Source organism: Periophthalmus magnuspinnatus, chromosome 22 (genome assembly GCF_009829125.3).
Source record: "Periophthalmus magnuspinnatus isolate fPerMag1 chromosome 22, fPerMag1.2.pri, whole genome shotgun sequence".
Taxonomy (NCBI): Eukaryota; Metazoa; Chordata; class Actinopteri; order Gobiiformes; family Gobiidae; genus Periophthalmus; species Periophthalmus magnuspinnatus.
Window position 1 is genome coordinate 19012321 of NC_047147.1, and position 12451 is coordinate 19024771.

Sequence of the window (12451 nt, forward strand, 5' to 3'; positions counted from 1 at the left end):
TTGTCAAAAATGCTTATAAACTCTTCACATTGAATAATTAGGATGCTCTGAATGCATAAAGTAAGTGAGGAATAACTTTGGACCAGTTCTGTTTTTAAGTTTGAACTAATTTTGTGTGTCTAAAATGTATTTAGTGAGTCTTAATTTATGGACTTGTTTCTATTTTTCTATTAATAAAATTATTGTGTTATTGTGTTAGTGGAATAGAATATAATATATGCATTTTTAAATTGATTTAAATTTATCTTAAACCCTTAAAGGTATCTGTTCAAATCAGTCTAAAGTAAGTCAAGACTGCTCAAATCAGGAGAAATTTTCTGATGTCAACTCAGCATGGGGTTTAATAAATTTAATTTTTATCTATTTTATGTATATTAATTATGCATCTTAATTTTCCTGACAGTGCTGTAAAGATTCGTCCAAAAGAGGGCGATGTTTACTTTGACGTTGTGGCAGTAGTGGACCCTGTCACAAGAGACGCACAAAAACTAGCTCCTTTCCTCATGGTGAGTTCAAAGTCTCTTATGCCATTAATGAACATTACGTTAAAGTGCATATGACAGGTTTTCCTGTTTTTCTAATTGTGACTTGGTTTGTTGGTATAGAACCTTGGTAAAGATTTATTGCAGTTTTACATCAGTTAAGTGGCATTTTGTGGAAAAAAGTGAGAAGAAAAGTGAAAAAATACAGAAGTAGGTTTGTCAAAAGTATCTAATCAATACTAAAACTAGTATCTAAACTACATACTCAATAAAAAAGTCCCATTCACAGGACACAAATGAACCTTTCCTGAATAGCTTTAGATTGATCTTGAGCTGTATCAGAACAAATATAAGACACAGACTAGTATACACCCATGGACCACTATGGAACCTACTGGACGACTGAGGGATTACACAGATATAAGGTGACATGGGAATATAAAAGAAAGTACTACAGTTTAATGTTGAAAATCACATTCTATTGTCTAAAGAAAGAGTATTTTTAATCATTATTGTGACATTGGAATTGGTATTGGGTAACAAGTCTATTCCTTAGTGTTGAAATCAAGTTTGAAATGTTGGTGCTATTTGCACTTTAAGTTTTAGATTTATTTATCTTGGATCTCACATCACCACAGCTTTTCTAAATATGTCCTAACATTTGTGCCCAGGTTCTGAAGCAGCTGGTAAATGTCAACCTGAGAGTCTTTATGAACTGCCAATCCAAACTGTCCGAAATGCCACTGAAAAGGTGAGGACACAGGCTTAAGCTCCTGTGGTACGGATAACTGCCTGAGTGTGGATATGTCATACAGGAGAATCAATATGGGATTTTCTCCTTAATCTAACCTGTTGTGTGATGCAAGTTAAGATTTTGGGTTTAGTATCTGTATAGTATAGTTAAAATGAAAGCTTTTATGTTTTGTTCACTGGGAAAATGTTAATCTATGTTCTCAGATCAGTATTTTCTGGTTACATCACCAACCGTATATTGAACATTTTGGGTAAAGTCAGCCATCTTTTTTTGTCAGTGTTCAAAAGGTCCAAATAGATGGATTAGCCATAAAGTAAGCAAATAAAACAGCTGTGGGACTGGTACTGGTAAATACATTGAAGAGTTGGAATACTTTTGAATTAGCATCTAAAAATCTCTATTGGTTTACGAAAGGGCTGTCTCGGCAATCGCTAGCTGATTGTTTTGTCATCTCTGTATGCCAACAAATATAAACCAGATCTGAAACAGGACTATTTGAGGTCTACACTGGGGCTTAACTAGGTCTAAAATGAGATGCAGTTGCCACTATACCGCTAGTATTTTTTTACAGCGTATACTTACAGTGCAATACAAATATGAACAGTGATCCACGTGAATAGCTTATAACCAGATATTGTCGTCCCTGTTTTCCCTGTCAGTTTCTACCGGTACGTTCTGGAGCCGGAGGTGTTGTTCCAGGCGGACAGCAGCTTTTCTCCTGGACCCATGGCTAAGTTCCTGGACATGCCCCAGTCTCCTCTGTTTACCCTGAACCTCAACACCCCCGAGAGCTGGATGGTGGAGTCGGTCAATACCAGATACGACCTGGATAATATCTATCTGCAGGAGGTTCGACTGCTGTGCTCTGTTAGCTTTAGCATAGTCTGGGTTACATACCAAACAGTGCTTCCTGAACCAACAGACCTGTACAATACCAAGAGGCTTTGTTTAAATATGACAGTGTTTATAATAACATGTGTCAGGCAGTTTTATAGTGATTTGATACTGACATTATCACTGTGTTTTTCCTTAGTAATCTGTGTTCGCTTCTATGCAGGTTGACACTATTGTAGCAGCGGAGTACGAGTTGGAGCATCTACTACTGGAGGGACACTGTTTTGACGTGAGCTCCGGACAACCCCCCCGAGGCCTTCAGTTCACTCTGGGAACTGCATCTGAACCAGTCATCGTGGACACTATTGTTATGGCCAACCTGGTGAGTCTAATACTCAGGTGATGTGGATGTTGTTACACTGATGTAACAACATCCACATTAGGTAGATAAGTACTCTATTATTAATATAGTGCTTTTTACAGATATAATCACAAAGTGTTTTGTATTTTACTGTTTTATTCTGTTATATTTTGATGATATTCTGTGAACACCATGCAATGTTAACTTCATGGTGGCTCATTAAACCCACTCACTGTTCAGTTCATTGTAAAAGTTGTGCTATACATTTATGTTATCCCTATTATGGTAATAAATAATACATGTATTGTTCTGTCGTTTTCTAATTGTGTTCTAAGTGTTCTCTGCTGTGCTCTGTAGGGTTACTTCCAGCTGAAGGCAAACCCTGGTGCCTACATCCTGAAGCTGAGGAAAGGCCGCTCAGATGAGATCTACAGGATCTACAGGTAGGACCAAGAAATTGGACTTAATGTAAACATATCTTTTCTGTATAATGTAATGTTTGGGTGGCCCTTGTATTTCAGCCACGATGGTACAGACTCTCCCGCAGACTCAGACGACATTGTGGTCGTCCTCAATAACTTCAAGAGCAGAATTATCAAAGTTAAGGTCAGTTTATCTTTTGATTTAACATAACTTTACATAATCTTTTTTCAAAATGTTTTTTGACAAGTCATGTATCAAATTATCTCCTGACCAAAGAATACATATTTTACAAAGCTGCAACAAATGGATGTTATGGGCTCCTCCTCATGCCACATTTCAATTCTTGCCACACTTTCTCAGATAAATGATTAATATTTAGATTTATATAGCGTCTTTCTCAAACACCCAAAGTGCTTACCTCCAGTATGGAGTGCATTATACATTCACTCCATACTGGAGGTAAGCTGTTATTGTAGCCACAGCTACCCTGGGGCAGATTGCCACTCTGCACCAATCACGTATATGCCACATTCATATTTGACAATGTGGATGAAGTGCCTTGGACACAGTTTTTTGCCACTGGTTCTCCACTGTGGCACCTGTTTCACATCCAAGTACTAACCAGACCTAATCAGTCTAGCTTATCTTTTGAGATCTTACAAGGTTTTGACAAGCCTGTGGCCACAAATGAGAAAGAATACACACTTTTTTCATCAACCATGTTTAAACTGTTACTCCTAACGTAAAATAATGTGTTGAACAGGTCCAAAAGAAACCTGACAAGTTCAATGAGGAGCTGCTGAGTGATGGCACAGAGGAGATCGACACTGGCTTCTGGCAGTCCATCACCAGGTACTGAGTCCAGTGACCCACAGGGGGCGACAGAGAATAAGAGACCCCCTCTTATTCTCGCCCCCTGTGGGACATTTATGTCTCCATTGAAGTCCATTCTAACAGTGGTCATTTTTATAACATGGGGACATGTGTGTTCTTCCAGAGGCTTCACTGGTGGAGGCAAAGCAGATGAGCCAAAGCCAGAGAAGGATGATGTGATCAACATCTTCTCCGTGGCATCTGGACATCTGTACGAGAGGTTTCTGAGGTACGTTTCTGTGACTTCAGATGTAAAACATTTCACTTTGAAGGTTAAGGGCAGATACAATTCCTTTTGTTTCTCTTTCTAAGAATAAATTCTGAAGCAGTCCCACTTTTATATATATTTATTTATATATATATATATATATATATATATATATATGAATATATATATATGAATATATATATATGAATATATATATATGAATATATATATATGAATATATATATATGAATATATATACCATATATAGACCATATATTTCAATTTTCCTTTTTAAACTTTTAGCAGTATTTATTACAAAATATAAGATGAAAATGTGTATTGTTTTGTAGGATCATGATGCTGTCCGTTTTGAAACACACCAAAACTCCAGTGAAGTTCTGGTTCCTCAAGAATTATCTGTCACCAACTTTTAAGGTGAGGGGTCTTTATTTTTACTGTTGATTTATATCTTGTATCTTGTAAATGTATACAAGCCAATTAATTACAGATTATACATTTACCAATATTTATTTATATAATTGCTTATGCAATTCAAATGAACAGTAAGGGTGCGTTCAGACCTGGTTTGGCTCTAATTTCACCCACTTTAGTCCAAATGTAAACTTGACTTTGGTAAATTGTAGTTCTAAATTTGAAGATTATCATGATCTTGAAATCTTAAAATAAAACAGTCTTTGCTGAAAAATATCCAGAGGGAGAAGAGAGAAAAAATCTGTTACAAAACTGATGCAGAAGGCTAATCTGTGGAAAAATCAGTTGAAGAAGTGGATGACATCTGTAAATTCAACTAAATATATATATATACAAGTTTTGTGGCCACTCAGGAAATAGTCAGGCATGAGAAGCCGTTCACAGACGGAGAATACATGAAAGAGTCATTAAGATATAAGAACACCTACTCACGGACTTTAAAAACAAGAGTGAAATGGTGCAGGAAATCAGATACGTATGTGAGCAGTTATTCTCCACCAGCAGTTATTCTCTATGTTCAAAACTAACAGCGCTCACACCTCACAGACGACAGCTCACAGTCCTGCGTAAAGATGAAAGTGATTTAGTGAAACTGAAAGGAGCAGAAGTTCCATTAACCAGGTAAAATATTTATGCAGGTATTTTGCAAATACTATAGTTGTTTATACAAAGCATAAAAGTAAAAAAAAACCATTATATACAGTGTCATGTTCATTTTAGATGTCAAAAGGTATTTGCGGCTCTCAGTGTTTTCTTTTCCATGGAAACCGTGTCTAAATGGCTCTTTGGGTGTTGAAGGTTGCCTACTCCTGGTTTAAACTAAAATCATCAGTAGCCATTTCTATGCCAGGAAATTGAAATTGACCTTTTTTGCAATAACTACAAATATAAAAATGTTGTGTACTCTCAGGAGTTCATTCCTCACATGGCCAAAGAGTACGGCTTTCAGTACGAGCTGGTGCAGTATAAGTGGCCCCGCTGGCTGCACCAACAGACAGAGAAGCAGAGGATCATCTGGGGCTACAAAATACTCTTCCTGGACGTCTTATTCCCCCTGGCTGTGGACAAGATCCTGTTTGTGGACGCAGATCAGGTTAGCACCGTTAACCTGGCACCTCTAGATATGAATACCATATTTACTTCACAGAATACTTAAATGTTCCTTTTTATTGTCAGATTGTGAGAACAGACCTGAAAGACCTGCGGGACTTTGATTTAGAGGGCGCCCCATATGGGTACACTCCATTCTGTGAAAGCAGGAGGGAGATGGACGGATATCGCTTCTGGAAGTCTGGGTACTGGGCCAGCCACTTAGCCGGGCGCAAGTACCACATCAGGTATGGGTGGTTTTCAGAATCTAGCATAGGTTAAGGTCCACTTTGTCCCCGTAGAGAAATTTGCCCCTCATTTGACCCAATGCTGCTGAGACAACCTGTCAGCAGCAGGGGACCCATCTACAGATCTTGAGTTAGGCTTGGTTAGGACTACTTCGGCTGGAGGATTTTACTTTTTAAATTATGTGTTGTCATCTGAAACAGATGTACAAATACAGTAGCACAGCAGGTCACACATTACAATCTTCAGAAAATCAAAAAAAAATTAAGAAGAAAAAGATAGCAAAATATTTAATAATTACTCAAGTAGAAGTAAAAAATCAGAGTAAAAAGAAGAATGGACAGAAAATACACCTAAATATTATCTGAAGGTGAGGCGTAAGAAGCACACGTTTTTTAATGATTAAATATTAGAGTTTTTGTCACATGTAGACTTTTGTCACTTGCGAAAGTAGCTCATTTGGCAATGTTTGTTCTCTGATCCAAAAGTTGGCAGTTCGAATCCTGTTCTCGACATAAACATCATTGGTTGAGCGGTCAGATCCACTCACCCACAGGTTGGCAGTGCAATTCCAGCTTCTACAGATAAATACTGATTTGTATCCTTGGGCAAGACACTTAACCCACCTCGCCCCGGTGTCTGCGTACACTGGAGTATGAATATGTGTGTGAATGGGTGAGTGGTTCCTTGATGTAAAGCGCTTTGAGTGCCTTGAAGGATGGAGCGCTATATAAAAATGTGACCATTTACTCACAGTGGGGAGTGTCACCAAAACTTTTACCTAAGTAAGAGTAATTTCATTTCAAATTTATGTTAGTAATATTATGTAAGTATATAAGTAAAATGTCTTAAAAACTACCGGTACTTTGCAAATATGGATATGTGCTATTGTGAGTGCTTATTATAATGTATTTGATCCTTGCCTTATCTAGTGCTCTGTATGTGGTTGACCTGAAGAAGTTCCGTAAAATCGCTGCTGGAGATCGCCTCCGAGGGCAGTACCAAGGTCTGAGCCAGGACCCCAACAGCCTGTCCAACCTCGACCAGGTGTGATGCCTCCCCTAACATCAAACTTACACCTCATGAATACTGTAGCAATAAGAAAACATGCCAAATTGTATCTGGTTGTTTATTTTGTGAACATAGGGGTTACTGTAGACCAGGGGTCACCAACACTGTGCGCCATGTCGCCCCCAAGCCCCACATGAGTCGCCCGCAGACCGGTTCTAAAAATAGCACAACTCACTAATGAGCTGCATCTAAAATAAAATTTTATTCTGTTGCTATTTTTTTTTATCACCCTTGCGTTTATATAGATTTAAAAATGACAATATCTTAAACATATGTTCATTATACGTGAAGTTTAGATAAGTTAAGGTGAACTTTGACCTACTCACTTCAAAGGTCAGTATTGTGCGCGTGACAAAACCAGCGCTCCGCTCGCGAGCGCTGAGGATGCGCTGAATGCAGTTTCTTACTCCAAAACATGGTAGAAAATAAAGAGATCACTTTCACAACGATTTAAGACTGTAAAAGAAACCTGCGCGTATCTCATCTGCAGAGCGACTGTGGTGACGGCAAAGCGGCACAATGTGGAGGGACACTTCACTACGTCTCACAAAGCTCCACACTAACTCCCCACGGGGACGCACACTATGGGCAGAACAAGCCCAGAGATAAACGCAGCTTTGGGTAAACAGGCTTTTTTCACGACACCGGTGAAAAAGTCAAACAACTTTATTGATTTATTTAAAAATATGTAAGCTTATTTTTCTTTAACATTACATAATTGATAACTTTATGAAACACGGTGCAATGTATATTATTTATGTTTTGTTAAAAAGGTTTGTCAATGGATAGTGAAAATGGGACACTTTTCCTATGAGATGTATACAAACGCAGGTACATTAACAACACATTAGCAGTCACAAGAGCAACAAAAGGCGTCAACTCTGAACTAAACACAAAATATCAATACAAAACAGATGGAATTTTGACTTTATTTTAATATTTAATTTTTTGGTTTTGGTTTTATCGTCAGGACTTGCCCAACAACATGATCCACCAAGTGCCCATCAAGTCCCTGCCACAGGAGTGGCTCTGGTGTGAGACCTGGTGTGACGACCACTCCAAGAAGAGCGCCAAAACTATAGATCTGGTAAGAGACAGACATCAGATACATGTGCTGTACCTGATTTTTACTGTCTTAAAAATGTTAAAATGTATTCCCTTATTCCTTATTCCTCACTTTCCAATACACAGTAAGTTTATAAAGCTGTCTCACAACTTTCAGACAGTTTTGTTGCCACTGTAATACTAATAACAACTATCATACCAACAGCGAGTATTCTGATCGTAGATACTAAAACACTATAATTACATGTAGACTATAAAGAGCGATCTCATTTTGAGCACAATTAGACATTAGATCTCTACTGAGGCTTAAGTTGTTACATGAAAAAAAAAAAAAAAAAATCAGGTACACCCCCTTGAATCCCATGCAAACATACCCACTGTGTAGAAATGTGTTTTTAGGGATGTCCACTAGAGGGAGTGGTAGAGTAGATTTTTAAAGTTGCAGTTTCACTTAGTTGTTGAGAAAATATAAGTAAATCCTGCACTTTAACTATGTACATGTGTGAGCCATTACAAATATTTAATAATAGTTCATAATGTAAAGGTTGCCTCGGTGATATGAATTGAGTAAAATGTATAATTGGTCGCATGCTATGATTATTCTCATGGTTTCCTTTGCTTTTTGTTTTTTTGCTTTTGCTTCTCCCAGTGTAACAATCCAATGACAAAGGAGCCCAAGCTGCAGGCGGCTGTGAGGATCGTGTCTGAGTGGAGCGACTACGACCAGGAAATCAAACGTTTACAAAATAAAGTCCAGGAGAAGATAGCACAAGACCCCAGCACAAAGAAAACCACAGGTAAAGCATGTATTTCCGTCACTTTTACTAAACTGACAATAGCTAAAAACAAATTTTATTCTGTCATCTGTTCATCTTCACTCGAAAACATTTGTCCAGTCACAGAATTGAATTTTTCTTTAGCTATCTTTCTTTACCTGGATGACTGAGGATTACACTGACATCTTTGTAATAAACTGACAATGCCTTAATGCAAAAGTGAATATAGTTTTTTCAAGCCAATCACAAACCTTTTATTTTGAATTTCAGTTTTACCACTCAGTTACAATTTCTTTTTCAACAGTGCACAATTAATAGTTTCTTTGTTTTAATGTTCTAGTAGAAATGTATGCAATTTTATGTTCTATAAAAAAATAAATGGTAAATTTAAACAAAATATATATATTTCAGTTATTTTGAACATTTTAAAGGTGCACGATGTAGCTTTTCTGGTGGAGGGTCTGCCACCTGCTTGTCTCCATGGAGATGTTATTGCTTTGTATTGCTAATCTTCCACATTATGGCATTAAATTTTGTTTAAATTACAGGTGAGCTCTGTGGAGTGGCAAGCCTGCTAACATTAAGAACGCATGAGAAAAAAATACCTGTAAAGAGAAAAATAAGACATCCACATGCAGTTAAATTTTTGTCAAAAGTAGTTTAATGTAACAGTTTTGAATTGTTAATAATAATGATGATGATGATAATAATAATATATATATATATTTTTTTTTTCTTTTTGTCAAAGTAATACATGGTTTAAAATGTCTTTATCTATAAGCATGCCCTCCGAGATATATATAAGTTGTGTATTTTCTGCCCTTAGATTCGCACACAGAGCTCTGAAGAGGAGGGCCACATACACACTCTGTTGAAAGAGTGGAAGATCCTCCTGTCCTGTTCCCCACTGAAAGGCTTTGTACCGGACAGCTTCTGCCACAAGGGGTCAGCGCTGCCCTCTTTTTGTTCTGTAAGGCTTTTTTAAACATAGGTGTTTGAGTGAACTGGGAGAGTGTAAAATTATTGGGATCTAGTTTTTCAATGTATGTACCTCTGTTTCCTGTAAGTCTGTGTACTATTTGCACTGATCATGTTGTGAATTTGGATGTCTTTAAGGAACTAAGGGAATGTGTTTTTATTTTCAATGGTGTAGGAGAAATGTAACCACTGCAAATATAAATATGTCATTATATGTCATTTTTATATAGTTTTTAAAAAATCACCTTTACAAATGCAATGTTTTATTTGCTCCAACTATGGCTGTATGCAATGACTGACATCAACTGAAAAGTAATTAACATTTGATATTATTATTATTTTTATTATTATTATTATTATTATTATTATTATTATTAATAATAATAATAATAATAATAATAATAATACAATTGTTCTTTTCTATAAAAGATCTGTTTGACAGTGTGATAAAAATGCACTGTGAGGCCATGGCTGCGTTTGTATGAAGCTGCTTGTAAAGTTTGGTCACATGAGAAATCTACTATATTAGAAGAGATTGAGACAGACGCCCAAAGACCTTATTCACACTTAATAGTTAAATACTATCTATATGTCTGCTGTATTGACTTGTCCACATGATCATGGTAAGTCCAAACCTGAACTCTGAAGGAGCTCAAACCCCTGACTCCTGTATTTGTATTTCATGCATTCCTAAATAAAGTGATCCACTGTATTTGACTTTTTTGAAATCTTATCTGTTCAATCCCTCGTAGCAGCTGCTGATCATAGGGATGGTCCGATAAAGATTGTGGTTCAGCTGATATCTGACATGATGTGGCCTATCAACATTTTTTAAATGTATAACAAGGCCAGTCTTCTTGATTAATTCACATTAAATGGTTTTCTCTTCACAGCTGTGCCTTGACGGGGTCAAAAAATACCAAAAGTGCAAAGGAGTGGTCTAAGCCAGGGGTGGGCACTTTTTGACACACGGGCCACAATGGGTTCTAAAATTTGACAGAGGGGCTGAGCCAGGAGATATATATTTTTATATTTATATATAAGATAAGATATGCCTTTATTAGTCCCACAGTGGGGAAATTCCAGTATTGCACCACACAGTTAAAGAACAGAAGGAAAATGGTACATGCAATAAAAAAAGATAATAGATAAATAGCTTAACATAATTTAAAAAATAGACTTAAAAATATACTAAAAATAGACTCTAATATAACATCTCCGTAAAGTGACTTGAGTATTGCACTTAGGTGTGGTTGAATGACACATGTTCAGTGTTAACAGTGTTCATTGTACAGTCTGACAGCAGCAGGAAGGAAAGACTTGCGAAACCTCCTTCACACAGCGAGGGTGAATCAGTCTGTCACTGAAGCTGCTCTCCAGGGCAGACAGAGCGTCCTGCAGGGGGTGAGACTCATGGCCCAGCATAGAAATGACCTTAGCCAGGACCCTCCTGTCCCCCACCTCCTGCATAGAGTCCAGAGGACAGCCCAGGACAGAGCTGGACTTCTTGATGACCTTGTCCAGCTTCTTCCTCTCCCTCTCTGTGATGCTGCTGTTCCAGCAGACCACACCGTACAGCACATGTGTCAAATTCAAGGCCCGGGGGCCAAATGTGGCCCTCCACATCATTTTATGTGGCCCTCGACAGGGTAAATTAAAAGGCATGATGGTCTTAAAATGTCATTTTATCAGGAGATACGCAGTTACACAGCCATATCTTTACATCTAGGCAAATGCATATGCAATATTTGTAACTTGAATAAGCAATAAATACAGAAATAGTTAATTAAAAAGTTAAAAAAAAGTAGTTAGATTTATTTTACATCTGGCCCTTTGAGGGCAGCCATTTTGCTGATGTGGCCCTCAGTGAAAATGTGTTTGACACCCCTGCCGTACAGGATGGCTGATGCCACCACAGAGTCATAGGTCTTCAGGAGTGGCCCTCTCACTTCAAAAGACCTGAGTCTCCTCAGGAGATAGAGCCTGCTCTGGCCCTTCCTGTACAGTGCGTCTGTGTTGTGAGTCCAGTCCAGTTTGTTGTTCAGATGAACACCCAGGTATTGTATGAGTCCACTCTCTCAATGTCCCTTCCCTGGATGTTCACTGAGGGGGCAGTAGAGTGGCGTCTGTGGAAGTCCACCACTATCTCCTTGGTCTTCTCTGCATTGATGATGAGGTGGTTCTGCTGACACCAGTCCACAAAGTCCTGTGTTAGTCCTCTGTACTCATATATTTACACAGTGTAGCACCTACTACCCTATACATGAAACATCAACATTAGTCCCTTGAAAAAAAACTTACTTGTACATGCTTAGTCTGATTGGGTTCAAATTTCCAGAATTTATACAGTGGCTAACACAGATTAAATTCATGATTCAGATTTAATGCTAAGTGCTACAGCGCCGTCAATAGGACTGGGGAGAAAAAAATTACATTGACAGAAATGGTTGAAATTTTGCAGAAAATTCTTTTATGTGCCCCTGATCATTAGACATTTGACCCATGCCCTAATTTTTACATTTTTGGCTCTAGGGTCATCTAAACCTCCCATTCAAAGTGAACGGCACTGTGACTCAAATCAGGCAATGGAGAGGGAAAGACCCACTGAATATTAGCCTAAACACACCCTCATTCCCCAGATGTTGATAATCAGTAGTTATCAATTTTGAGATATTCATTACGATTTTTGTTTAGCATGCTGTCAAAAATTGCTTTATTTCCTGTTTCTTTAATACCTGCTCACTGCCACAAGCATCAGCCTACAGAGCAAAAATCAAAGCCTGAATAAAGCAGAGTAAT

General features: G+C 37.8%; 1 protein-coding gene across 1 annotated transcript in view; it reads left to right on the plus strand.

The window, feature by feature from the left end:
* The window catches only part of uggt1 (UDP-glucose glycoprotein glucosyltransferase 1), a 43559-nt gene extending 33624 nt beyond the window's left edge, over positions 1 to 9935 (plus strand). The window contains exons 26-40 of the mRNA XM_033987812.2: positions 404 to 506; positions 1154 to 1233; positions 1896 to 2085; positions 2294 to 2452; positions 2789 to 2874; positions 2953 to 3037; positions 3618 to 3706; positions 3852 to 3956; positions 4286 to 4370; positions 5338 to 5520; positions 5604 to 5764; positions 6695 to 6809; positions 7804 to 7920; positions 8548 to 8695; positions 9501 to 9935. Of these exons, the coding sequence (XP_033843703.1) occupies positions 404 to 506; positions 1154 to 1233; positions 1896 to 2085; positions 2294 to 2452; positions 2789 to 2874; positions 2953 to 3037; positions 3618 to 3706; positions 3852 to 3956; positions 4286 to 4370; positions 5338 to 5520; positions 5604 to 5764; positions 6695 to 6809; positions 7804 to 7920; positions 8548 to 8695; positions 9501 to 9520 (1726 nt within the window). The 3' untranslated portion in view covers positions 9521 to 9935. The remainder of the gene's footprint in view (positions 1 to 403; positions 507 to 1153; positions 1234 to 1895; positions 2086 to 2293; positions 2453 to 2788; positions 2875 to 2952; positions 3038 to 3617; positions 3707 to 3851; positions 3957 to 4285; positions 4371 to 5337; positions 5521 to 5603; positions 5765 to 6694; positions 6810 to 7803; positions 7921 to 8547; positions 8696 to 9500) is intronic.
* The last annotated feature ends 2516 nt before the right edge of the window (positions 9936 to 12451 follow it).